General features: G+C 53.1%; 1 protein-coding gene across 3 annotated transcripts in view; it reads right to left on the bottom strand.

Annotated features, from left to right (window-relative positions):
• Window positions 1–27,977, bottom strand: part of Camk2a (calcium/calmodulin dependent protein kinase II alpha) — a 64,368-nt gene that overhangs the window by 32,751 nt on the left and 3,640 nt on the right. For all 3 annotated transcript variants that reach the window (XM_016003679.3, XM_006985133.4, XM_006985134.4), the window contains exons 2-6: window positions 14,840–14,934; window positions 7,618–7,677; window positions 3,209–3,263; window positions 2,333–2,398; window positions 2,157–2,229 (exon numbers count right to left, since the gene is read on the bottom strand). In XM_016003679.3, coding sequence (XP_015859165.1) covers window positions 2,157–2,229; window positions 2,333–2,398; window positions 3,209–3,263; window positions 7,618–7,677; window positions 14,840–14,934 — 349 coding nt within the window. The remainder of the gene's footprint in view (window positions 1–2,156; window positions 2,230–2,332; window positions 2,399–3,208; window positions 3,264–7,617; window positions 7,678–14,839; window positions 14,935–27,977) is intronic.

Raw genomic sequence — 27,977 nt, 5'->3', positions numbered from 1 at the left:
GTTCTGCTTTATGAACACCAGGCCCCAGGGCTCACACTTCCTGCTGGGGGCGGGGCTGAAGCACTCTGTAGAGACAGCTGGTGTCTGCTCTGGCTCTCACTCTCCCCCCCCAGCAGGACTTCCAGGGGCCGCACCAGACCTTTCACAGTCCAAAGCTAGCATGGTCCAAAGAAATAAGGCCCTTCCACCTGGCTTGGTGAGGCCTCCTTCGTCCTCAGGGGCTGTGTTCCCAACATGTCCTGTGTCTCAGTAGTGTCCTGCCCTGATTTGACAAATGTACCCTTAATTAGTGATTCCAGAGTGGCCTAAATCTGGGCCACTTCTCAGCTCTCCTGCTTCCTCTTTCCTAAGCATGGTCTGTTCCGAGAACAGCCGCTTGGGGAAAGCCACTCTGCCCTCGGACTGAGACCTTGTTCCCGAGTCCACCTTTTTGTCACCGAGGTAGAAGGAACTCAGCTGGGCCACAGCTGAGACCTCAAGGAGAGCCTGAGGTAATAAGAAAGAGCTAGGGAACCTTTTCAGAGTGCTGTGCCCTGAAGAAGGCTGGAGATTGGCTGGTTGCTGACCAGGGAGGCTATCCTGATGGGAATGGGGATTGCTGCTCTGGGAAGCCTGAAGAGGATTCCTCGATGACTCTGGGGCTCCTAAGTCCTTTTGCATTCCAAACTGGGGCTGCAGGCAGTGTCCACAGTGAGTGTAAGCAGGAGTGTTCTTGCCAGGGCTACCCCACAGGATGTCCGAACAGTTGCTGATGATCAAGGTTCCTGGACACCTGGCACGCTTGTCCCAGAGCACCTGCTGCAGAAGCTGAATTGGATTAAGCGGCTTTCTGGACCTACACTGTGGGGGAGGGGGTCACAGACTCTGGGGTGAAAGCAAGCCAGGGATCCTTGTGCCCTGCTCAGACTCTGCTGAAATGCATACCCTCGACAAAGCCCTTGGATTCTCTTGGTTTGTTTCCTATTTTGTGAAATGAAGGTTCTATGAGTTACTGACTGCTGATGCCATAAGGCAGACAGAGGAGATCCATGAGGTCCATACTTATTGGGCAAGGCCAGGCAGCCCAGGACAATGCTAGACTTCTTAGTGCTATCCCTTTCCTTCAGGTGGGCGGAAGGGGGCACAGAGGATCCCCAAGCCCTGTTTTCTTCTCCTCTGCCTGACAGAGACTCAGGAGCAAGAGTAACAGGATGTCTGTATCCCAGGGATGTGGTGGTTTCATTTGACAGACTCATCAATGGGGCAGAGGTTGCCATGACAACCCCTCGGTAGGGAAGCTGAGTCACCTGCAAGATACTCCAGCAAAAGGGATTGGAAAGATGGCTCAATGGTTAAGAGCACAGGCTGCTCTTCCAGAGGACCCGGGTTTGAGTCCTAGCGCCCACATGAAGGTGTACAAACTGTCTAAATAAGTCCAGTTCTAGGGGGCCCCCGATGTCCTCTTCTGGTCTCCATAGTCATCAGGTATGTGGTGTACATAGGCACACACACATATGATGCACATATACACATGCAGGCAAAACACTCCTACATGTTTAGAAGGAGAAGGAGAAGGAGAAGGAGAAGGAGAAGGAGAAGGAGAAGGAGAAGGAGAAGGAGAAGGAGAAGGAGAAGGAGAAGGAGAAGGAGAAGGAGAAGGAGAAGGAGAAGGAGAAGGAGAAGGAGAAGGAGAAGGAGAAGGAGAAGGAGAAGGAGAAGGAGAAGGAGAAGGAGAAGGAGAAGAAGAAGAAGAAGAAGAAGAAGAAGAAGAAGAAGAAGAAGAAGAAGAAGAAGAAGAAGAAGAAGAAGAAGCCCACTAGCTGCCAGGCAGCAGACTGAGATCAGCTTCCTTCCCAGCCCACTGGGAAGCCCCAGTTCCACGCACCTCACCCTCACCTCCTGGCACAAAAGGCATGGGACCTAGACCTAGCAGTCCTACCTCCCTGGACTCCATTTCCTGACCTGACAGCCTTCCCAACTGGAAAACACCGCCACCCACCTCAAGGTGACGAAAGTACAGGAATTTGGGGAATGCAGAGCTGAGGGCCTGGGCTGCATTAACGGAGCGCCTTCCCCAGGCCCCGGCGGCAGCGGCAGAAGGAATTTGGGAGGTGCTAGCGAAGGGGCCTGGAGGGGAGTGCAGAGGCCGGGACTCGGGCTTCTCCGGGGCTACTCACCTTCAGGTCTCGGTGTACCACCCCCATCTGGTGACAGTGCAGCACAGCCTCCAGGATCTGCTGGATACAGTGACTGGAGAGAAAGGGGACGGGGAGGTCAGGCCCTTCGGGGGAAGCTGACTGGAAGCACGGATACACTCCCTCCAGGAGCCTCTGCCGGCTGCCCCAATACTCACCTGGCATCGGCCTCGCTGTAATACTCCCGGGCCACGATGTCCTCAAACAGCTCCCCACCAGTGACCCTGGGGAGACAGGCATGGAGTCACCCTTCCACAGAGACTCCAGGTGCCACCTGACCTGGAGGAACCTTCTGGAAATCATCTGGGAAGGGCAGGGCCAGGGACCTTAGGACCTCAGCCCCCAGAGGAGGCACTGGATCGTGAATGTCCCTGCTGCCGCTCCCTTCCTGTCTTCTGACACAGCTGGCTTTCCCTGACCCCTCTCCCTCCTCTCACTGGGTCCCGACTGATGGGGACAGTAGCTCAGAAGCAGTCATTGGGTCCATGAGGCTCCTGAAGGCCCATGGGCCATTTGGTTTCGTTTAGCTTATTTGGTTCACTTTTCTATTTATTTCTATATCATTTTTTAATTTCTCATGTGCTCCTATCCCCAACATGTGCCCCACCCCCACCCACCCACCCACCCCCGGCCCTTCCTCAACATCACTGTGTTTTACGGACCAGGCCAGCATCCTCACGGATTGCCGCTGGCCACCCAAGAACAAACGAGGCCTGTCATTTTGCTCCTGCTTTGACAAACCCGATTTCCAAATGAAACTTGAGATCGCCACCGTGAACGGCGAGGCAGCATCACCGGCCACAAATAGAGACGCAAAAAATAAACCGATGATGCTAGATGAATGTGTCTGGTGTTTTAAACAGGAAGACCAGCTTGCACAGCGTGGGGAGCGGCCCTACTACATGTAGGGGAACGTTAGGGCAGCCTGAGAGCATGCAGGATCCCTCAGGCCAAAGAGTCCGTGAGGGTCATCCCTGCCTAGGCACCCTTGTTCCATGGCCCATGAGGGTGTGTGTTAAAAAAAAAAGACTTACAGATCGAAGATCAGGTAGTGGTGCCCCTCTTCAGAGATGCTGTCATGGAGCCGGACTGTGGACAGGGCCAAGGTAGTTGGTTACCCAGTGGTTCGCTGCTCTCCACCCGCTCTCCCCCTGTCAGCCTCCTGGAGTTACCACCTCAGCCCTGAGTCCCTGAGCACCAACCAGCTTTGACAAAAGCAGCTGGAATGGGCTCACCCCACCAAGACCTCCAGCATTCCTGAAAGGCGTGAAGACTGAAGACCTCTGTGTGTCGGCTGGGTCCCTCTCCCTGTTCTAACCCTCGTTTTCATAAAAGAGCCCTGGGTGCCAGTCTCCACCACGGACTGGCTGTGTGATGTGACGGTGGGTGGGCAAGGTGCTAGGCCTCTCTGAGCCTCTTTTCTCCTTATTTGGACCTCGCTACAAGAGGCCCATGAGGTGCACAGCAGTACCCACTCGGTGCTGGCCCTGGATTGACATCCCTGCTCCGCTGGCAGTCTGAGAGACAATGGTGTTCCCGGGGTTGGAGTGAGAGAGACAGCAGTTGGTTCCTGAACTCTGATGGCTGCAAATTTGTCATCTCTTCACACCTCATTTACCAGGAACAGAGGCAAGGCTCCCAGGAGCCCAGAGCTCCCTAAATTGCTCAGCTTTTAAAAGAAGGGCCTGCGGCCGGCCGGCCTAGGACTGACTCTGGAAGGAAGCTCTGTGCTGTCAGCCAAGGACCAGTTCTCACAAGCTAGGGGCCCGTCCTTCTCTGTGCCATAGACCATCTGTGTAATGGGGGGGAGGGGGGGTGGGGATCTGGCTGGGACAATTAGGATCCTCCTGCACGATGGAAGGCACACAGCTGTTGGGATGACTCGGCAGTTCACCTGCTGGTTGGAACCTTCTCCAAACTCTGCCGTTTGGTGGGAAAGCAACGTGTAAAGCTGTGGGGTTCTTTCTAAGAAGATGTTTGAGCTCAGGTCTGGTGCAAGTCTGTCTAGGAAGATGTAGAGAAGTGGGCAACAGGATTGTAGGCCCCCTTCTCACTGGAAACCGTAGCTAGCATCACTGGGTGTTGTGCCAATGGCCTTGAGCTACAACTCAGTATGGCGCCCTTGAGTGGCTCATGGCCCTCAGACTCGTACATAAACTTGGTGGGCTCAGAGGCAATTCCTGAATGGATGCCCCAAGGGACAGGAGATAGCCACCAGAGATAGAAGATGATGGGATGGGGTGTGGTTTGCACAGACTTAAATGAAAATGTTAAGATCTTCTCCATTTTTATAGCGCTGGGATTAAACAGAGTAAAGGATGTGCTCTACCACTGAGCTGCATCCCCAGACCTTGGTCTGTTGCTGTTGTTGCTGTTTATTATTTGTTTGTTTTTAGAGAGGGTCTCCTTGTGTAGCTAGCGTCCAGCTAGCCTCAAGTGCACAATCCTCCTGCCTCCCAAATGCTGGGATTACAAGCATGTCATGTGCCTGAAATGTTAAGCCAAATGTGAAACGTGCATTCTCTTTGAGAGTTTTATTTTTGTTTGTATTTCTGTGTCTCTCCGTGTGTGTGCACATCAGTGCAGGCGCCAGCAGAGGCCAGAAGGCCTCAGGTCCCTGGAACTGGAGTTTCAGGTGGCTGTGTTGGGAACCCAAGTCAGGTCCTCTGCAAAGCAGTAAGGGCTCTTAATCGCTGAGCCATCTCGCCAGCTTGTGAAAGAGTTCTTAAACGCTGATAAGCTGTTCCGGCTTTGGGTATGAAGTGTCTCCCAAGAAGGCTCATGTGTTAAAGGCTTGCTCTGTAGTAAGCAGTGCTATGGGGAGTGACTGGATCATGGGGACACTAACCTCACTCATTCGACGTATGCTCCCATGAGGAATGAATAGATGAATAGGCTATGGAGCACGATTCATGAATATCTCCTTCATGACTTCAACTTCTCTTCCCTGTCCCAAGCTATTCACTCAACTCTCAGGTTATGACTAGCCCCAACAAGGTTTCCCATACTCTGGCATGGGCATGGACTTCAGGGGTCTGTCTATCACAAGTAGTGACGGCACCGCCCTCACCCAGGCAGGAACAGAGGGGTAAAAGGTCTGCAGACGCAGCTGGATCAGGCTGTGCTGAGATCCCCACTCCCACGCCCTTGGACAGGGCAGTGGACACAAGCAGATAACAGCCCATCCACCTTGCCTGGATTGGCCAAGCAGGCTAAGATCTCATGAGGTTTCTCCGGGCACGATGCCCTCTGGGCTTCTGCACCACATCTATACCATGTTAGGTTTCTCTGGCAAGATCGCCACAAGAGCTTAAAGCGAACTATTGGGCAGGGGCCCAGGGCCTTTCCAGCTCCCCAGCAGTGGCTCATGGCTTCTGCGCCTCTGAAATTCTTCTGGCTACATGCTCAACCCTGCTCCCCCCAAGTAGCCATGTTTACTCCAGCCCTTATTTCTCCCGACAGCCTCAATGCCTAAGAGAGGTCTGGACATATGGTAGAACCTCCAGCCAACTTGACATTGTGTGAGTGAGGAGTGAACAGCTCCAAGGAGACAGGGAGAAAGGTGGTAACTCATTTCGGGGCTCTTGCACCTCAGCATGTCAAGGTGTCTCCCCGTGTCGATGGGGCAGAGCAATGGTGGCTGTGTGGGGTCACAGGTAAAACTTCTCTCCTGGGGAGATCACGCCAAAAGATGGCAGACTGGGATCTGGGGCGGCCGAGCAGTGTAAAGCACATTCACTCTGTCATGGCATTATGCTCTATTGAATTACCATACCCAGCCAGGAAAGGATAATTCTGCATTTCCAGAGAAGTCTGGATTTCAGAGTGGTGAGGCAATGTGTATAGTAGGGTCGGCCACACAGTAACAAAGCGGTGTTTGAGCTGCAAGTTGTTACCCGACGGCCCAAGTACTCCCATTACAGACGGGAACAGGAAGGAGAGAGACGTAGACAAGAGCACTGAGTTCAGACAGATCAGCTGCAATGCCCAACCCCACCTAGATACATGTGTGTGTGCACATCACACACATACACAGATATCACATACAGACACCACACGTGTACAGAGAGATACCACACATAGACATACTTACACACAGATACCACACACACACAGAGAGAGAGAGAGAGAGAGAGAGAGAGAGAGAGAGAGAGAGACAAGCACTCAGAGATACACATACACAAAGAGACACACATACAGAAACATATGCACACAGACACTACACATACAGACACACACAGACACTCATACAGAGACACAGACACATGCACAAACACAGAGATATTACAAACATATGCAGAACACACACACACACACACACACACACACACACACACACATCAGCACATGTATACCGCTGTCCTCCTCCCAAGCTGACAGCCTCCTGGAGGACATGGGGTTTCTGTCAGAGCTCACTGAAACCATCCATCAGCAGCGAGGGGTGGAGGACCCAGGTGAGCAGAGCATGGTCCAGCTAGGGGCCTCCTCCAGCTGTGGCCTTTGCCTCTTTGCTACTGGCCAGCCTCTCTGGCTGCTGTGCAGAGGGGCGGGGCCTCTGGTATAAATAGCAGACGGAGCATTCTCCCTGGGGAGAGTTAACCCTTCCTGCTCTGTGGGAGAAGGTAAGGCAGTTGGAGCTGGAGCTTCCTCAGAGAACTCAGAGGCAGCTCACCTGGAAACAAGCCCTGGGAACCAGTGGCTTAGCTTCCCCTCTGTGAGAGGCTGTGAGAACTTCGACACCTCAGCCCATCGGAGCAGAAGCTGCCATGACACAAGACGCCCCGGGGTGAGCAGACAAGGACAAGTGCGGGTGGAGATGAGGGGAGCGGCTCAGAGAGGGCGACTTTCCCACTAAGGTCTCACAGCTATTCCCTGACAGAACAGGACCTAACAGCCACGCTCCTCCCCGACTGGCCCAGCCAGATGTGCAAGCCAGATGCACAGGAGGAGAAAGGGGCTGCGAGACAATGAAGTGTGTTTCAGGACCTTCCCTGTGGTCCTGCCTCCACGGACCAAGCATCTCCAGGAGATTGTTCTCGGTCTAACTCTGTGGCAGGGGCCAAGCTCCTGGAAAGGCAAGAGGCAGGCGGAGGAGCAGGACTCTGAAGCAGGACGGGGGGGCCACAGATTCAGGCTGACACTGCATGTGGTGGGTCGGGGCGTGGGCCTTGCTGGTCAAGGCCACGCTTCCCCCTGGCCTATTTTCATCTTTCTTTTTCAGCTTCGAGAGCTTTCCTGAAACAGCTTTTCCGGAGGAGGATGCTGGCAGCGTGGGAGGGAGGAAGGGTCCTTTTTTTTTTTCACCTTCCCCCAAAGCAAGCTGGTCCTGAGCAAGACGCCCCCTTCCCCATCTCCCTCCACAGCCTCCATCCCCAGAGAAGAAAGTGGCTGCTCCCTACCACCTCACACTGCTCCAGGACCCCCTCACACCCCCACGGCTCACCGATATTGGGGTGCTTCAGCAAGCGGCAGATGCGGGCCTCACGCTCCAGCTTCTGGTGATCTGAAATACAGATTCCCACGTAAATCCCAGAGAAGTTAGACTCCCACCCAGCCCCTGTTGTTCTTACCTCCCAGGGTGGCCCCAGGTACTGGACCAGGTGGCCTATGTATCAGGGCTTCTGAGTTCCCAGAAAGGGTGGTGAGAGGGAGCTAGATGAGTCTCTCTCCCTCTCTAGGCCTCAGTATCCAGGTCTCTTCAGAGACAGCCTTCTCCAACCCCCTCTTGCATGGTGAGGCCCAATCACCCGGAGGTCTGGAGCCCTGATACAACTCCCTGTAGCTCCTCCAGGCCTGCCTTCAAACCCTAGCTCCAGGCAGATGAATTTCAGAGTTTTCCCTTCCTAGTTCCCCCCTGGGAGCCACCAGTTCACTGGCAGGGACACCATATCACCAGCCATTGCTCCATCCTACCTTCCCTTAATGTCATTGGTTTCTAGAAGCCCACCCTGACTTTAAGCCTATAGGGACCCTCCTCTGGGCTCCAGAGGGAGAGGCAACATCTTCATGTCTTATAGGACCTACATCCTCGGGCAGGGTCTCTGTTGTACCACCTGCATCTACTTGAATGCCTGGTACATGTTAGTTATTCAAGAAATCACCAAATGGATGGATGAATGGATGGATGGATGGATGCATGGATGGATGCATGGATGGATGGGTAGGTGGGTGGGTCGGTGAATGGATGGGTAGATGGATGGGTGGGTGGGGTGGGTGGGTGGATGGATGGATGAATGGGTGGGTGGATGGATGGATGGATGGATAGTGGGTGGATGGATGGGTGGATAGATGGATGGATGGGTGGGGTGGGTGGGTGGGTGGAAGGATAGGTGGGTGGGTGGGTGAGTGGATGGATGGATGGATGGATGGGTGGGTGGGTGGATGGGTGGATGGGTGGATGGATGGATGGATGGATGGATGGATGGATAGGTGAGTGGATGGATGGATGGATGGATGGATGGATGGATGGATGGATGGGTAGGTGGGTGGGTAGATGGATGGATGGATGGATGACATAAGCTTCCTATAGTTGTTTTCTTCAGAAGAGCTGTACCCCAGAAGCCCCTCCATTTCATAGGACACTAGAACCAGGGACAGACATCTCTAAAGACTTACAGGGTAGAATTTGGTGTGTCTCTCCCTTGTGGCTGGCCCAGAGCTGCTCACCTGCCTGCCAAGACCTCTGTCCAAGACCCTCTGTCTCCCAGACACGTGCAAGAGCTTTTTGAAGCTCTGCAGCCTGTGTGGTTTCTGCCTCAGGCTGCTGGGAACAATCGTGGCCACCACCCCAGTCAGTGCCCATTTCACAGATAAGGACACCTGGCCCAAGTCGGTGGCAGTCTTGGGGCTGCAGTGGCCCTTGTACATTCTTCAATTCCCTTTGTTCTGTGTCTTCCACACTTCAGTAGTTAATGCTTGAGTTAAATATTTAAAGGGAAATTGCTAGCAAATGTGGAAAGGAGGTTTAGCATCTCTTGTCCAAAACGCTTAGAACCTGGGACCAAAAGTGTTCGAGATTTGGGGTTTGGGAATATCTGCATATACATAATGAGTTGTCTTGGAAAAGGGATCATAGTCTAACCGCAGAGTGTATGCATGTTTATGCATGTGAGGCATACATACATACTCCAAGGGTAATTTGACTTCAGTACATGTGCTGCCAAAGTTGGCACCTAAAGGTAATTTTTTTTTTTTTTTTTTTTTTTTTTTTTTTTTTTTTTTTTTTTTTTTTTTTTTGGTTTTTCGAGACAGGGTTTCTCTGCGTAGCTTTGCGCCTTTCCTGGAGCTCACTTGGTAGCCCAGGCTGGCCTCGAACTCACGGAGATCCGCCTGGCTCTGCCTCCCGAGTGCTGGGATTAAAGGCGTGCGCCACCACCGCCCGGCTTTAAAGGTAATTTTATATGACATTTTTTTCATGGTGTTGTGCATAAAACCCAGTTTTTCCTGGTGTGGAATGTTCAACTTACTGGATTACATCCATCCTCAGAGTTTGGATTTTCTAGTTGGAGACTCTCAACCTGTATTTACTTGATGCCAGGCACAGGGCAGAGCATTTGTGCACCTTTCAAGCAATCTTTAGGGGACACTGTCATTTTTTTTCTGGCTTCACAGAGGAAGGAGGCGCTAAGGACCTAGTGTGACTGGAGTTGGATTTTAAACCTTCTTTTGTACTGTTCTCTGGAACCCGACTCAGAACTACCAATCCTGCCTGTGCCCTGATTGGAAGTTGGGGCTTATAGAAGGACACTCATATTACATACAGTCCAAGGCTGACCCAGGACTAAAACCTGACCATAGAATGGTCCCTCCAGAACAGGTGAGGATGGAGAAAGCCCTTCTTTCCTCCAGCTCCCTCCACTAGATCAATTGCTAGCTGCCCTCTGTGGACTGCAGAAGCCAAGATCAATGCTACAATGTGGCTTCACCATCAGCAAAGCAATTAAGTTCAATTCTGGTTGATAGGCTCAGCTCCCCAGATGAAAACCTGCTGCAGGCTGCGGGAACTGGGGATGGGGTGCAAAGCCAGACTAGCTCCACATACCCTCTTCTCCCTCCCTCCCAGCCTCCTTCAACATCCTCAGGCACGGAATGCTGATTCCAGGGCAGAGGAGGGGACCCCAACCAGTCCCCTGCTCCATGTGCATTTCACTTTCTCCCACAGCAGAACCAGAGATCTTCAGAGGCAAGGTCCAGACTATCAGAAGGAATGGGACCTTCTGGCCTAGGCATTCAGAGGGAGAAGGTGCAAGGCTAAATCCGGAATTGTGCATGAGATGACCCAGGAATGCAGACCCACTGGTAAACTATACTGGGGTGCGGCAAAACACTGGTCACAAACCCATCAACTCTGTCTGGTTACTAGACCTCCTTGCTGGAACTGCCAAATCCTCGTTTTTTAAGACTCTGATGCCAGCTGCAGGCACGATACAGCTGCCCTGCCTGGTGACTTTCCCCGTTAGCCACACCTATCTGCTGCGTGGGAACAGAATGGTGTGCAGGATTTCCTAGCCCCGTTTGCAAAGTTTTCATTCGCTCATGCACTGAGACGCTCAGGTGCTATTGGGCCATGGACTGTTCTTGCTCTGCTGGGTATAGGAAGAAAAAGTGAGGCCTGGTAATGAAGGGGTAGTCCTTTCTTCCACGTCACTGATCAAGACAGCCAAGCCCTTTCAGAATTTAGAGCTTAGAGCTCTGAGGACCTCACTCTGGCGGTGAAGGGTTTTTTTTTTTTTTTTTCTTTTGGGGGTATAAATAAGACCTGCTCTTCCTGGGTGTCCAACAGACTAACAACTTCCCAATGTGCTTACGATCCAACCCGAGGCCCTAACTATCATATTAGCCACAAAGCCCAATCACACTGACCTCTTTCTGGCCTGGCATGCACCATGCTTCTTTTTGTTTATTTGTTTTGTTTTGTTTGTTTGTTTTTCAAGACAGGGTTTCTCTGTGTAACAGCTCTAGCTGTCCTGGAACTCCCTCTGTAGCCCAGGCTGGCCTCGAACTCACAGAGATCCTCCTGCCTCTGCCTCCTGAGTGCTGGGATTAAAGGCGTGTGCCACCACTGCCCGGCTCTACCGTGCTCCTTGGGACCTTTGACTTGCTGTGCTCCCGTCCTAGAGTGTCCTCCCTGGGCTTTCTTCTGCTGCTTTCCTCCTCCCCAGACAGATCCCAGCCCAAAGTCGCTTCCTCAGAGAGCTTCCTCAGCTGCCGTTTCTAAGAGTGTCCCTCTGCCTGTCACTTCCCCATCACCAGGCCTGACCTTTCTTTTAGACAGAGTCTCTCTATGCTATAGCCCTGGCTGTCCTAGAACTCACTATGTAGACCAGGCTGGTCTCAAACGTGTACCATTATACCCGTCTGATTTTCTTGGTAACAACTCCTCAGTTCTTCACTCTACCTAGTTTATAGGTGTGTTTCATGTCTCATCCCCAAGAAAACAGGCCCAGTGGGAACACAGCCTTGTCCACTGGTTACCGCCAAGTTCCAGGGGCCTAGCCTGGGGCTTCTGAGAGGCTTGTCCAAACTCCTAGTACAGGCAAGCGGCGGAGCTGCGTGTCAGTTCCCGCTAATAACTGCACTGATCATCAATTAGCACATGACTCAGTCCCAGCCCACGGTGATGAGGCATCCAAGGAACACACCCTGCCGGGTACCTGAGAACATGGCCCCTAATACCCACGATGACACCTTTGGGGACCTTCATCCCACCTTGGTTGGGTCATCCTCGGGGTAGTGAGGCCAAATTGGAGACAGACTAGTCCCAGGAGGCAGACAGTCCCCGTAGGGCCAGGCAGGGCCAGAGCCATCCAAGCACACAGAACACAGGGCTTTGCCTTAGAGAGGCTGGGCTCCTGCCAACAGGTGAACACAGGTTTGTGGCAGGAGGGACGAAGAATGGGGAAGGGTACTGGGAGCAGAAAAGGCCCCTCCTCCCCATCCTGAGGTATGAGAGAAATCATCAGAAGAGCAGAGGTGCCGGGAAAGAGAGTGTGTGGGTAAGACAGACTCATGGGACCCCAAAGCCTCCGGAGGGCTCTGTAGTAGGCGCCTCAATGAAGCTCAGAGATGGCTCGCGAGCCTGTGCCGTGAGTCTGAGCCTCGAGCCTGAGAAGACCCCCTGACCACTGCACCAACCACATCTTTGTGCCCAGAGTCCCTAGGAGGTCCATAGAGCACCCGGTAGGCTCTGACCCAGAGCACAGGGCTGGCATCTACTCTGCCAGGATGTTTGCTGTCCAGGAGCCTCGATGAGACAAATCAACCCCAGGAGGAAGCAAGCTCAGGCATTTTGTTTTTAAGACTGGGACTGGGGACCAGCGGGGATGTGAACAGGCAACGTTTTTATGTTTCATTTTATTTGCTTGTGGTTTCTTTGAATGACACCACGAAGGTTTTGTTCCTAAGAACTAATTTTAAAATACATATAAAAATATCTCCCGGAGTTGGGAACTACTTGCTTTGCTAGAAGAGGCCTTGCATGCGGGGCGTGCTAGGGGAAAGCAGAGCTTGCCGGGGAGGAGCGGATAGAAGAAGCCCTGGGTGGGTCCAGCTCCCCGCTGAGAGCAGCAGGAAGTCATCCCAAAGAGTCAGCAGGAGACGTTTAGAGAACAGTGTCATCTGTGACAGCTTTAGAGCCCCCTGTGGAGGCGAGTGACACACGGAGACCTGCTAAAGGAGTCTGCTCCCCTCCCTGCCCGGGGAGAGGGCTGGCAGGCGGCGGCAGGCGTGGAGAGAGTTACCTCAGACCGCTCCCTGTGCCTAGCCTCGGGTTACTTTCCTCCTGCCAGGAGGTCAAGGTGTCCACAGGCGGTCAGAAAGAGAAGGCCTGACACAAACAGGGAGACTCTTCCCTGTCCAGGAATGCTTAGTCACCACCTTCCGGAACCGGAGTGATGGCCTCTGTCTCTCTACGCACGTCCCCCGAGACGGTGGGCGGTCCAGTGATCCAAGAACCGGCAGCATCCAACCTGATGCTGCTCCCTTCTCACCTTCCTTCCCGATGCTCCTCTCGAGGGCAAAACTTGACTTGGCAGGACCCTAACCCGGGGTTCTCAATCTGGGGGTCGCGACCCCCTGGGGTTAGCATGACCCTTTCCTGGGGGGTCGCCCAGGACTATCAGAAAACACGGGTATTTACATTGCGATTCATAACAGTAGTAAAATTACAGTGAAGTAGCAACGTACGTAACTATGGATGGGGGTCACCACAGCATGAGGAGCTGTATTAAAGGGTCTCAGCAGTAGGAAGGTTGAGGACCACTGCTCTGTCTCTATCTCCAGGCTCTCTCGGGAACTGAGGTACAACTAGGCCCATAGAAACAGAAGGCTGCTCCAGGCCTGTCAACAGGAGGCAGCACCCTAGACGGACTTCCTGCCCACCTGGTTCCTCGCCTCTGGCTCCGACTCCAGGCCTTCTTCAGGCCTGGCCTTTTTAACCCTAGACCTGCCAGCTGGGGACCCTCAGAGCCTCTCCTCCTTGCAGGATGCAGAGAAGTAAGTAAACAGAGCATCGTGGGCCAGACAGCAGAGCTGGGGACAAAAGGTAGCAACCACAGCCCAGTCCGGGGCTTGCTGGGAGGCCCACAGAGAGCAGCATGAATGCCCTGTACGGCATTCACAGAACCTTCCTAAGCTGTGCACCTGCTGGGCCCTCGTCCAGACTCAGCCGCGGTCTACCAAACACTTAGACGCTTTACTTCTCTCCAGTGATTCTGCACCCATCTCACCCAACGGAATTCTGCTCACGCCAGCCTTCAAGGCATCTGTTTGGGGGTAGATGTTGCCTTGCCATCACCCACTACTGTCCTAGACACACAGGAATGACCAGGAGTCTTCTGGGCAGAGTTCTCAAACTCCAGTGCCCCCGGGCGTCTTATTAAGGTGCCAGTTTGACTGTTTGGAGCCTGAATGGGGGCCATTTCCCAGGGAAGCTTGCTGCTGCGGCGGCGACTGGCCAGGGTCATTTTAAGGTTGGGGGTGGGCGCTAAAGTCCCTACAGCTTCTGAAGCTAGAATTGGCTGGATGTCCTTTTCAAAAGCAGGCCACACCTCAGAGTACCTATTCAAAAACCAGGGTGGTGGGAGCAGAGCCACGGACAGAGCTCTGCCAGCCCAGAGGCCTGGCCAGGGTGCTGTCCTGGGTGCTGAGCACAGAGCAGTGGCTGAGTCCCGGCCGCTCGGTCGGGACTCACGGTCACCCCGACCCAGGGATTGAACAAGGAGCCAAAGTGGTGAACAGAATGAAGCGAGCCAGGGGAAGGCTCCGTGGAAATAAGAAACAGTAGCAAGAGAAAAAATGGAGACTGAGGGGAAGGCAAGGAGACTGCTCCGAGGACGTGACCCTGAGTAGAGATCTGGAAGGAGAAAAAAAGGGATGCCCATAAAAGGAGCCAGGCTAAACACTCGGGCAGAGATACAGCAAAGGCTGGGAGACAAAGGGGGAGGGAGTACCCCTGAGGGCTCGACCTACCTGGGAGACCCTGTAACCTCTAGCCTGGACTCCCTGAGGAAGGAAAGCAAAGGGTCTATTCTCATCACGCTCTCAGAAGGCAGAGCCTCCCAGCCTGCCAACGGCGTCTTCCAGAGGTCAAGCTCGGAGTTCAGGGCTAGGGCAAGGATGATGGCAGAGTAGGGGAGCTGGCCGTGGGCGGGCAGCGCAGCACCTACCTCTGGCCGAGAGCTTCTTGGTGTTGATAATCTTGGCAGCATACTCCTGGCCAGCCAGCACCTTCACACACCTGCGCACCACGGAGAAAGCTCCCCTGGAGGATAGAGAACAACATCATACAGTGAGGGAGCCTGAGAGCTGTATCCCCAGGCCACCAAGAGCTCCCAGACCTATATGGTACTCCCATGCCTATATGGTACTCCTGTGCCTATATGGTACTTCTGTGCCTATATGGTACTCCCATGCCTATATGGTACTCCCATGCCTATATGGTACTCCTGTACCTATATGGTACTCCTGTGCCTATATGGTACTTCTGTGCCTATATGGTACTTCTGTGCCTATATGGTACTCCTGTACCTATATAGTACTCCTGTGCCTATATAGTACTCCCATGCCTATATGGTACTCCTGTGCCTATATGGTACTTCTGTGCCTATATGGTACTCCCGTGCCTATATGGTACTCCTGTGCCTATATGGTACTCCCAGACCTATATGGTACTCCTGTACCTATATGGTACTTCTGTGCCTATATGGTACTTCTGTGCCTATATGGTACTTCTGTGCCTATATAGTACTCCCATGCCTATATGGTACTCCTGTGCCTATATGGTACTTCTGTGCCTATATGGTACTTCTGTGCCTATATGGTACTCCTGTACCTCTATAGTACTTCTGTGCCTATATGGTACTTCTGTGCCTATATGGTACTCCTGTGCCTATATGGTACTCCTGTGCCTATATGGTACTCCTGTGCCTATATGGTACTTCTGTGCCTATATGGTACAGCCATACCATACAGGAAGGGACCACCTATGTCACAAGAGCTGAGGACCTGGCTTAAGGTCGCATTGGTCAGGAAGATCGAGAGAGGGGCCCAAATCCTTGGCCTCATGCAAGCTGAGCCTTCCGGTTCTATAAAAGTTAGGTCACCAAGTTATAAAACGTTAGAAGCCTGGAGTGAGAACCACAGAATCTAGGTCTCTGAGAATCTTCAGAGCTTTGTTCTTTGAGCAAGTAATACATCACATAGCTCCGAGTTCAAAAGAAGTAAATATGTAGACCCCGAAATGTCTAGCCTCCACTCCCAGGTCCCAGCCTGTGCAGGGTCCTCTCCACCAGGGCCTCTGTTGCTGGGGCCTGGAGTCCATCCCTCCTTGTAGATCCTCCCCTCACACAGCACAGGCAGGGATATCGTGCTGTTTTCTCCTTTCTGCAGTTAACTTTGGTTTTCCTTTGAGATAGGGTCTGACCATGTAGACCAGGCTGGCCAAGAACTCAGATCCACCTTCCTCTGCCTCCCAAGTGCTGGGATTAAAGTCACGAATCACCACACTCAATGTAGTTAATGTATTTTGAAGGCCCTCTTTCATAAATGCCTCTTCATTACATAATACATAATTATATGACTGTCCTATAGCCTAGTGGCTTGGCCAGTTTCCTCACTGAAGTCCCCTATTGAAAGGCAGCCGGGTTAGGGTCAGTCTCTAGCTATTAGAAACAACACCCCAATGACCCTGTATGTGTGCATTAGAATTGAGTTAATCCTAGCACCCTGGAGACAGAAGCAAGCAGATCTCTCTCTCTCTCTCTCTCTCTCTCTCTCTCTCTCTCTCTCTCGCTCTCGCTCTCGCTCTCGCTCTCGCTCTCGCTCTCGCTCTCGCTCTCTCTCCCTCTCCCTCGCTCTCGCTCTCTCGCTCGCTCTGAGTTCAAGGGCAGCTTGATATACCTAGTGTATTCCAGGATAGCCAGGGCTGCATAGAGAGACCCTGTGTCAAAAAAACAAAAACAAACAACAACCAAAAAAACATTGCATTTTCTATGCGTGCCTGAGTCTATGGGATAAGCCCTATGTACTGGTGGGTTTTGGTTGATAATGAAGCTGTATGAACTCATTTTCCCAATAGTATGCGTTATGGGTTGAATCTGAAATGTCCCCACAGACCTGTGTCTTGATTTCTGTTCCCCATCTGCTGGCACTGTTTGGGGAGGCTGTGGAACTGTTGGAAAGTTAGGTGTGGTTAGCAGAAGTAGGTCTCTAGGGCCCAGTCTTTGGAGGGTCCACCTAGCTTTGGATGCAGCCTTGTTCTCTTCCTCTTCTTCTTTTTGGTTTTTTGAGACAGGGTTTCTTTTTATAACAGTCTGTCCTGGAACTTGGTCATTCTGAAGATCAGGCTGGCCTTGAACCCACAGAGATCCATCAGCCTCTGCCTCCCTAGTGGTAGGATCAAAGGTGTGTTCCACCCATCCTGGCTGTTTTCTGCTTCTTGATCTGTCATGATGTGAACAGACTATCATGTGCTGCTACTTCCACGAACTAAGCTGCTCTGCCTAGTCAAAGCACTGAAACCCTCTGAAATCGAGAGCCAAGGTAAACCTTTCTCCCTGAAGTTGCTTCTGTCAGGTAATTTTGCCATAGTCATACAAAAAATTCACTAATATAGTATATATACACACATATATATGTGTGTGTGTGTATGTATGTGGGGACCAATTTTCTCTGCCTTTGTTAATATGATGTGTTACCAAGCTTTTTTGTATTTGCTGGTAAGAGGGATAGGAAATGCCTATTTGGTGCAGATTCAGTTTTGTGTGTATGTGTGTGCTGCATGCACGTGAGTGTGCTGAGCCATGTGCTTGTACAAGCACTACGGAGGCCGGAGCAGGATGTCAGGTGACTTCTATCACTCTTTGCCTTACTGCCTTGAGATTACGGTCTTTCACTGAACTGGGAAGTGGCCATTTCAGCTACGCTGGCTGTCCATCAAATTCAGGATCCTCCTGCTTCTGTGCCCCCCAGTGCTGGGACTCAAGGCGCGTGCATCCGCGTTTGGCTCCTTGTTTCAAAAGAGTTTGAGCAGAGAACCAAAGAAAACTAGTTTGAGGGCTGGATCTGAGCTTGAGCCGCCATTTTTCATGGCGCTTCGTGAAGGCCATCTTGTCAACCACACTCACACCACAGAAGAGACTTGTAAGGGGTGTCACCATCATCCCTGTCCTCACACGAGTGACCAGAAGAGAGAGCCTAGGAAGACTTCTTAGATGCAAGCGTGCTACTATCACGTGAATCATCCAGACACAGTGCAAAACCATAGTTCAGAGGCCTCCGGTGTGGAGTGGAGATCAGGATGCTGAGCGCCAGTGCTCAGCTCCATGTAGATTGCTCAAATTCACACTGCAGATTACAAGCAGAGCTTCACCCAGGCCCCAAACATTTGCACTTGCGGGTTTTTAACGCCTACACTGAGTACCCATCAAACTTCCTATTGACCATGCTCAGCTCCCAATAGCCTGCAAACTTCCACCCCCACACCTAAGATGATGAGCGTGCCCATGCCACAAGATGATTAGATGACTCCTGTGAACCCTGTTGTCTGGAAAGCTGCGTCATAATCTCTCTTCTTGCCATTAACATGTGAAGCAGGAGCAATTGCTAGTGGACCCCGGGGAAGCCTTCGGTCCGGCGCAGACCCCAGATGAGCACACTCTAGCCAGCTCAACACAGGGCAGCGAAAAGTAAGTGGGTGGGAAGTGGCAGAGGAGGACAAGGAAGAAAGGAATGGCTAGAATCACATGTATACTGAAGGCCTCACACAATAACAGGTCTTCCCTGGGATGTCGAGCTCCACCTGTTCTTTACCAGTAAGGAAGCAGAGAGACCCCAGTCACTTCCCTGAGACACTGCCTCTACTACAGCACCTCCACTGTACCCCACAAAGGCCCCATATAGGATGGAAAGTTCACTTGCTATTAGCCGACCCCCACAATACTGGCCACCAAATAAAGGTGGCTTCTTGTATGGCAACCAATCCTTGCGCTGTCTGGACCCTTGTTGAGTGTCTGACAAGTCAGTTACGATGCCATCTGGAGTTAGGGCAGATCTACAGGTTAAGGGCTCCATTCTGCAACACCTTGCCCTTCCTTCAGATGCTAGCTGTAGGAAGTGGTTCCCCAGGCTGCCCATATTCCTGTACCACTTTGCCAACAATGGGAAGTTCTTACTGTTGTTCTCAAATTGGAGGATTTTCTATGGTAGCTCAGAGAACTCAGGGAAACACGTCTGCTGGTTTGTTATACAATATCAGGCATGGTGAAGAATACAGATGAGCAGCTGGATAGGGGAACAGAGGCCAAAGCCTGGGAGATGTGGGCACAGCTCAACGCCCCCTGGAACTGAGATGTGATACTCTGCTGCCACTTGGATGTGTTCACTGTCCCAGATGTGACCTTACCCCTGCCTGTAGGGTCTTTGTGGGGACTTCATCATGTAATTGTGACCAGTCACTAACTTGATTTCCAGTCCTCTCATCTCCCCAGAGAGTGGAGAATGAGGCTGAAGGTTCCAAGCGTCCAATTAGCGCTTGGTTTTTCTGATGGCCACCTCCATACAGAAACCCGCAATGAGTCACCCCATAAGAGCCAAAGATGTTTCTAGCACCTGGAAATCCCAGGGGAATTAAGAGTTTTTGTGTCGGGAACTGGGATCGGAGATCAAATATGAGAACAAAAAAAAAAAAAAAAAAAAGTTTCAGTTGCCCCTATTACTCAGGAAATTGCAAGAGTTTTAGGAGCCCTGCACCAAAAGCCAGATAAGAAGACAGAAAGCATATCATATTCTCTCAGTCTTATGATCCCACCCCACCCATGACCTGGCCCTTGTGGGGGCTGCTTACCCACTTTCTTTTCTCCCCCACCCCACTAGTGAGTTCCTATGTCTAGCACTTAGTCCCCAACACTCAGCATCCGGAACCTAGGATCTAGCACTTGGAACCCAGTGTCGAGTACCACTAACTAGCACCTCCATAAACAGAACTTGCAAGATCAGATAGTGATTTTAAACAACAGGGAAGGGAGCAGAAATGAGGCAGGAAGGAGGATTTCAGTCAGGAGCATTGGGGAGAGAAACAGGCATTTGAAGACAAGGAGACAACTGATATTTCAGAGGCATCCATCTTACCTAGGGAGGGGAACGGGCCTGAAAGCCATTACTAGGTTCCTGCCCAGCTATAGACCTTGATTCCCGTGAGGCCTTAAAGGGGAAGTGTTTCAGTGGCCTCAATCATCTGGGAAGAAGCAGCCTAGAGACGGTAGGGCCTAGCCTTGTTCATCGGTACCAGGCCCACGGTGGGTTCACAGCTAGACCTTCTTAGTGTGAGTCCGGTGGATGCAATCAATTCAATTGCAACATTCACAGAAAGAGGGGAGGGGGAGGGAGAGGGGAGGGAGGGAGTGAGGGAGAGAGAGAGATTAACTCTCTCCTCTGCAGGCAGTTATTTCCTGTCCTATTTCATAGCACACAATGCTGGAATCAGCATTGATGGGGCCACTGAATGGATTCTGCAGGAAGCTTCATGGAACCCAAGGAGCAGGGGCCTAGGAGCTACCTCTGCTGGACCAGACCAGCCCCCCTCACTGAACAGGAGCAGCACAGCTTTCCTGTGAGCTGGGGGTTACTACACAGGGACACCGAGCCCCCGAAGGGCATCCTGAGCACATTGTCCAGAGATGCACAGCCTTCCTCGGGTACCCAGAGGAGGCACTTCCTGAGTCAGGACCCAGCTCCTGACCCCCAGGATACAGATACTCTCAAGCCCAGGTACTGCTGGAGTCCCTTTGATCCCACAGCAACCTGAAGAAATCAGAGCCACACTTCACAGATCCAGAAACCGCAGCCTCAAGTGAGAAGGAATGTTCCTAGGGAGGCAGTGAAGAGAACTCAGGGCACTTCAGCCTTTCCTCCTGGTTCCATTAAAGGCAGGGGAGTGGAGTCTTCAAGAGTTGGGCCTCTAGCTCACAGAGGTTCCCTCCAGGCTGGCCCCTCTTGACCATGTGACTCTGAACTTAGCCTCTGATTCTCTTTCTCCCCTAAGGAGAGCAGTGGCAACCCCACTCTGGGTGCTCAGAACATGTAGCCCAGGACTAGGACCACAGCGCACAGAGCACAGTAGAAGATGAATGGGGTTCCGTCTGCGCAGAGGAAGGCTCCCTTCCTGTCATGGTGGGGGGATCAGACAGACAGACTAGGCCAGAGTCAGGGAGCCAAACCGAGAGTGAGGGAGGCAGCCGGGCTGCAGCTCTCTCTGCGGCTGCTGCAGCTTTCATCTTTGGTTTAGAAAAAGCACAGTCTGTTCATTCTCAACCTGCGTGAGAAGTGACCACAGCCCGGAAGCCTTGGCCAATGGAAGAGCTGACCCACCCGCTCCTCCCAGGCAGAGCGGAGGCCAGCAGGTGAGGAGGCCGGCCAAGGCCTAGCAATGGAAAGACAGGCAGAACAGGAGCATCAAGAAGGCCAAGATGGAGAAGGGAAGGGGGAAGAAGTGATCCCAGAGGAGGAAGAGGGCATGCTGGAGTGGGGTGGTGGGGAGGACTTGACCTGTGAAAGTGTTTCTGATTGGGGGGGGGGGGGTGTTTCCTTAGCCCAAGGACAAGACTGTTCTGGGTGTGTGTGCAGTCAGTGCTCCTGGGTGTAGAGGGAGGGAGAGGCAGTGTTGCTGGGTGCAAAGGGGAAAAGTGGAATGTTGCTCCCAGGTACAAGGGGACAGATGCTAATAATCACCTGGCTCTAGCTGGGTCTGTGCTGCCATGAGGTCCTAGGTATGAGACAGCACAGGTGTGTCACCCTCAGAATTTACCCATGTCATCAAGAGATAAAGTTGGGGAGAGGGATGTGTATGAGACACAGAGAGAGAGCAGGCATCCGATCTCAGCAGGGACTTTCGGATCTCAGCCATTTCGGAGAATGTAGGCAGGGGTGGGCCCCACGGGCTTCAGATTCCTCACTGGCCACATGAGGCTGAGGAGAGACCGAGGCTCAGTGGCACAGAGGCCTGTCTGACTTCAGTACTGTAGCCTAGTCAATGGCTCCTGCCTGTCCTGCGTTGGCAAACGCAGTCCTAAGCAAGAGCGGTCCAACCCCGAGTTCAAATTCCCATCGTTGTTCAGCCCCTGACTAACAAGTGATGTCATCTTGGTCTGTCTGCCTCCTCCCCCGTAAACTGTGGACAATAGAGTCCCCACCCTGAGCATTTGCTTCAAGGATTCAATTCGATAATGAGGCAGACAATGTGTTCCGCAGAGTCCCTGGAGTATAGTAAATGCTCAAGAAAGGATGCCTTGTATGGGCATCATTACATTCAAGAGGATAAAAACAGCCGCATCAGGGAAACAAAATGGACCCTGTCAGCTGAGCTTGGGGAAAAGGCGGGGTGGGGGGCGCTGGCAAAGGGGGAAGGGGCCTCTCCCTAGGGCTAAGGAGTCTCTCCTGAGTGAATGCGCCAGGAGTGAACGTGAGCAGGCAAGGAGGCCCCACCCATCAGCACCATGCAGACAGCATGAGGACCGAGCAAAGTGGGTCCACCGCTGAGAATGTGGGAACGTGCTAATGGGCTGTGAAGAGCGACTCTCTCGCACCGGGGAAATTGTTTTCTGGCTGACTAGCAGGGCTGGTGCCCTGGTGTCCTGGGTGTGGCTGGCTGCCCCGCTACAGGTGCCCATAATCATCTCTGGCCTGGAACCCCTTGAAGGGTTGCCATGGCAGCCGCGGGGGGGGGGGGCAGCGCCAAGGGCACTAGATGGGAAATGAGAAGTCCAGAATCCTCGCCCGGCTTGGTTACAAGCTGGCTTCTCCTGGTGGGCCTCGGTTTCCCTATGTGAGAGAGGGGTATGATGAATCCTAGCCCTACTTCCTCCTGGACACCCCAAGACAGGTCACTTCACCTGCCTTCACAGCTTCTCTGGGTCTCAGCAGAGAGGAGCGTTTCTGCGTGGGGACTTTCTGGGTACGAACTCCTCAGGAACTTGCCCTGCACTCTGCACCCTCCGAGTCTGGCATCCTTACAGTCCTCGGGACTTCCCTCCATTGACTGCTTTCCTAAATACCCCTCCCCCGACAAAGTAAAGCCACCGTCCTCTCAACTCAGCAGCCTGGTTGCCTGATTCCCCCTTCCTCCATGCTGCCAAACTTCCAGAACAAATGTCCGACATCCGCTGCCTCGTCTTCCCACCTCCTACACTCCGGGAACCCACCGCAATCTGGTCACCGCCCCCAAGGCTCCATGGAAGAAATGCGTGTGCCAGGCTCGCCCACCCAGTGCCTCCCCTTCCCCCAGCCCTGGCAGCACCCCCTAGGCCTAATCTGCCTCGCCTGCCTCACCCTCTGGGGACTTACTTGATACCCTGAACGCGTGGCTCTGTGGTTCATCCTCAACTGCAACACTCCTTATGCCCATTGCCTGCCAATGGCCACTCCCTGTTCCCTCTGCGTCTCTCCTCTTGTTACTTCCTCTCCGGTCCTGCGGGGCTATTAGCTGGGCCGCCAGGAAGGCTCTAGGCTTTGATGAGCCCATTTACAATGTCATTAAAATGATTCTGTGTCTGTGATGCTCTAGGCCAAGACTGCTTTCTTCATCAACCTCACAAAAGATCTGCGAACCTTCTGCCTCTTTGGGTCAAGCTGAGGTGATCTCAGAAGGATCCTGACCCAGTAGAGATGGACCTGCTGTCTGGGGTAGGATTTGAACCTGGTCCTATTGTTCTCCTAGGCAATCTGATCTGACTGCCCAGGACGTGGAACTCAGAGCAGGTGTGGTTAAAACATCTACAGGATGACAAAGAGCTAAGGTCGGCCACCTGAGCGGTGTTACCTGTTAGACCACAGTGTGGGACCCACGTGGCTATCGGGGGAGCTGGCATGCCCAGTATATCTTACTACAAAGGTCAATAGATAAAGAAACTGAGGCCAACCAGGAGGAGGTGGTGGCACATGCCTTTAATCCCAGAACCTGGGAAGCAGAGGCAGGCGGATCTCTGTGAGTTCGAGGCCAGCCTGGTCTACAAAGCAAGTTCCAGGATAGGCTCCAAAGCTACACAGAGAAACCCTGTCTCAAAAAAACAAAAACAAAAAAAGAAAGCAAGAAAGAAACCAAGGTAGAGAAAACTTGGACCAGGCCTCTGACTCTGGCCATTGCTTTTCAATACTCCCCACGGTTGGGGTGGGAGAGAGCAATGGCTTTAGCTCCACGGCTGTGCTTTAATTTCTATGAGAAATGGGCAAGATTCCACATGTGAGAAACAGAGAGCAGGGTGCAGGGAGGGTGGCCATGGCTTAGACAAGCATCCCCCAGCTCTCAAGATCATTAGAAAGCTGAGGCCAGCAGAGTCCGTTTGGAAGCAAAAGGGAAATCTTATATGAGGTGTTTTCCAGCTCTCAGCCCTGGGCCATCATCTTAAGCAGATCCTTCCTGTCGGTGACACTGATGGTGGATGAAGTGATGCCCGAGACCTCTTTTTCTTTCCGTTCTCTTCAGGCAACGCTGTCCTTTCTTAATAATGAGCGAGCAAAACTGAGCTATGCCAGTTCCAGATGAGAGGCAAACTGCTGAAGGGAGAGAGGGCTGGGCCCAGGATGCCCTGGCCTTCCTGTCTCCACGGCACCTCTGTGAACAGATGGCCACACGCCACACAGCATCATACGACCAGAACATCCCAGGACCTGCTACCGAAACCTCGCCTCCCTCCTCCTGTCCCCGGGCGACGGTGCACCGCCCACTCCCGGGCTCCAGAAGATGCTGTGGGGACGAACCGTCCTGCAACCACCACCCCCCCAGCTCCAACGCCAACCCAGCAGAAGTCTCTCGGAGGACACAGAAGGCCTCAGAACCGGAAGATTCTGTTTGTTGAAGAGAACATTGAATCAACAGAAGTTCCAACATATTCCCTGTTTTGGTCGCACATGCCTTTTCTTGAATGGGTTACAAAAAGGAAAAATAGGAAAAAAAAATGTGTGTGTGTGTGTGTGTGTGTGTGTGTGTGTGTGTGTACGTACTCAGTGCCTAGGGGCCAAGCCAGAATTGGACAAAGCAGGGGAAAGGCAAAGAGGCATCCTTGTCCACTACCTCTTCTGACTTGGTCTTCCCTTGCCATGGTGTGCACCTCCAGAGACTTGCTCCAGTGTCAGAGAGGCTCTGGGGGCAGAGAGCCATGCCCTGGGGTAAGACGAGGCTGGAAGGCCCAGTTCTGTGAGTCACTGACCTTCTGGGCCAGAGTTCCTATCCACAGAGCAACAGCACCAGGCGCTGGGTTATTCTCAACAAAATGGAGAGTATCCCAGCCCCGCCACCGCCTTCGCGGTCCCCCAGATCATTCTTACAAGCATTGCTCCTAAGTGAGGGCAGGGGTGCTGGTTAGGAAGGTGCCAGGAGGGCCAAGGGCTGTGAACAGGGGCTCGCCTATCTGCCTTAGTGCCATCTCCAGAGACTGTTGGCACCAGGCACAGTTCTGATCCTTGGAAAGTTCTCTCTGGTGTTAAGATCAAATCTGCCCGTCTTTCTCTGCACATTCCGACACTCTGTCCTCTGTGACCCCTAAAGAGGCCTCTGTGACCTGTTCAAGTTCCCCCACAACTCAGGACTTGACTTGGCCTCCAGACCCCCTCCCACCCTGCCAGCCTCCCCCTCTACGGACACAGGTCCTCATGGGACCTAGCATCTGGAAGTTGGGGAATGGGCTCTGCAGACCAGAGAAGAGTGGGACCCCATGTGCTCCCTGAGGAGGAGGTGTACCACTAATCTCACAGACTTCGCCCGAGCTGCACTGTGACTGGGAGCATATTCATGCCCTCTTCCTTCTGAAGAGTTTTCATTCAGCCTCCAGCCCCCAGTGCCACCTCCTCAGGGCATCCTCTCCAGGACCTCTGCCCCTCACAGGCAGAGCCTCAAGTCTCGCAGGCCCTGTTTGTGCTCCTAGCCCGTATTCAGCTGCATTTTAAAGACTGGAGGTTGGGGTAACTATCCCTTTGTCTTCGTTGTTGTTTGGTATTTCGAGACAAGGTGTCACTGTGCAGCCTTGGCTGATCTGGAACTCATTATGTAGGTCAAGTTGGCTCGAACTCATAGAGATCCACCTGCCTCTCTGTCTTCCGAGTGCTGGGATTACCACCATGTGCCACCACAGCCAGCACCCGTATAAATAATCAGTCTGGAAGAGATTGAGCTTTGGCTCTGTGCCAGATTGTGCACCCCATGAGGGCAGAGACCACGTGAGTCCTGCGTGTTGACACATGATGAGCACAACCCAAGTTGGGGGGGGGCAGAAACAGACGTGTGGAAATGGCCACAAGAATCACAGATAAATCCCTCCTTTATATGACCCCAAGGTATCAAGGCCCTCAATATTCTATGGCTCCGTAAGTCCCGGGGGGCCTTATAGCACCCCCTGATACTATGTGTAGCCATGTACACCAACGATCTAGAACGCCAGGGCTGGGGCTCAGCGGGGTGGGCTGCACTTGGCTTGCTGAAGTGGGCTTTTCCTAACAGACAGTTCATGGGAATGATCATAAGACGGCAGGCCTTGGGCAGTGTGCATCCAGGGACACTGTGAGCGAGGGCAGAAGGTTTGTCCAGAGACAGGAAGTGGGAGAGAAAGAGGCAGACCAGAGAAATGGAAAGAGATATGTGGGGAGACAGAGAGTCCTGAAGCCCAACCAGTGCCATCTTGCTGTTCCTGCCTTGGAAGGTGGATCCATACTATATGTTCTGTGCCAGTGCACGCACATACACGCGCGAGTGTGTGTGTGTGTGTGTGTTTGTGCACATGCGCGTGCACACGCACTCACGTGCATTAGCCCAGAGGGCTGCCCTCACACCACACAGAGGGCTGCAGCTCCAGGCTGCAGGGGCTGCTGACAGCAGAATCGCTGTGCTTTGGAGGGAGGGAGGAGGCTTGGAGAGTGTCAGTGTGTCTCAGCCTGTGTGGGGGCGCCGGTGTGGGGGTGGAGGGCTGCGGCATGCACCAGAACATGTGCCTGCTTGCTGCTCTGATGTTGCGGAGAAGCCGGGGAAGGCTGGCCCTCTCTCTCCCTGCCGTCCAGGACCTGTCTCCCCGTCTCCCATCCTTTGGCCTCCAACCTCCCTCACTGCAGCCTCAGACAGACCACCACCCTCCAGGAGGCGCCTCCATCTGTGCAGTGCATGGACAGTCTCCATAGCCCCCCCAGTGTGGGAGCACAGGATCTGAGGGAGGCCACAGAGGGCGTTTCGGACATCTCCAGAGATAGGACCCCCATTTTACTGATGGTAAAGTGAGAGCGTGCAAAGAACAAGTGATTCACCCAAGGTAGCCTAGTAAACTCAAGGCCGAATTGCGGCCAGAAAATGAACACCAGCTCATCATTATCCCCCCCTCACTGCCCCCTGCCACCACCACCAAGACCACACTGCCCTTTGCCCCTGGCGCATGGGCAAGAGGAAAGAAAGCTCTTGCACAGATAGATACAGCACCCGATGGAGCCTTGCACAGCAACCTCCCATGGACAAGGCAACTGTCCCTAGAGCTTTCCTGCCACCTCCTTAGTCTGCTCATCTGTAAAATGGATCCATGAGCCCTGCCCACTTCCCTCAGGCATAAGCTAATGGACAGGAAGGTACCATGAGATCCAGTGAGGCTGGGAGAAGGACTTGGGTGCAGAATGACCCTGACTCTAGGTGGGGCTCTGGTGCCTTAGTGTTCTCTCACCATGACAGTGCCCATTTTTCTTCCAGCTCCGCAGGGAAAGGGAAAATGGCCGAGCACATGCTACAGGGCGTTGGAGCTTGAGTCGCAACGAGGCCTTGTACATCCAGCACCTAGAAACCGGATGCAGGGAGCTGCCTCCAAGCCAGGCCACCACCCCCGGGTCAGTCCACCCGAGCATGGTGCAGGATGAAAAGCCATGGAGAAAGGGCTTTGGGCTCAGGGGCCAGCCCCCAAGTCCCTGTCAACCTGTGGCCACCCACACTCCCACCAGCCTCTCCTCCCCTGCACTGCCTGAGTCAACTTCAGATCCCTGTTTCTAGAGAGAAAAGAGTGGGCTGAGCTCTCTCTCCTCCCTCCCCCTCCCTCAAGTAAAATCTCCTCTTGAGGTTCCTTCTGTCCAGAGCAGCAATTGTAAGACTCGCAGAGCAAGGCTCTGCCTCGTTAACCTCTGCGGGTCGGGGCCGATGGAGGCCTGGGGAGACCTGGCTGGAGGAGGCTTCCTACCCCAGCGTCTGCCTAAGCTCTCTAGGGCATTCCTTGCCCGTCTCTACCCCTCCCACACACACACCACTACCCCTTCCTGCCTTTCTATTGACTCTGGACGTCAGAGAAGGCTGAAGGA

This window comes from Peromyscus maniculatus, chromosome 19 (assembly GCF_049852395.1).
Source record: "Peromyscus maniculatus bairdii isolate BWxNUB_F1_BW_parent chromosome 19, HU_Pman_BW_mat_3.1, whole genome shotgun sequence".
NCBI classification, from domain to species: Eukaryota; Metazoa; Chordata; class Mammalia; order Rodentia; family Cricetidae; genus Peromyscus; species Peromyscus maniculatus.
The sequence above is the reverse complement of the archived record's forward strand: the minus strand, read 5'-3'. Positions and strand labels throughout refer to the sequence as shown.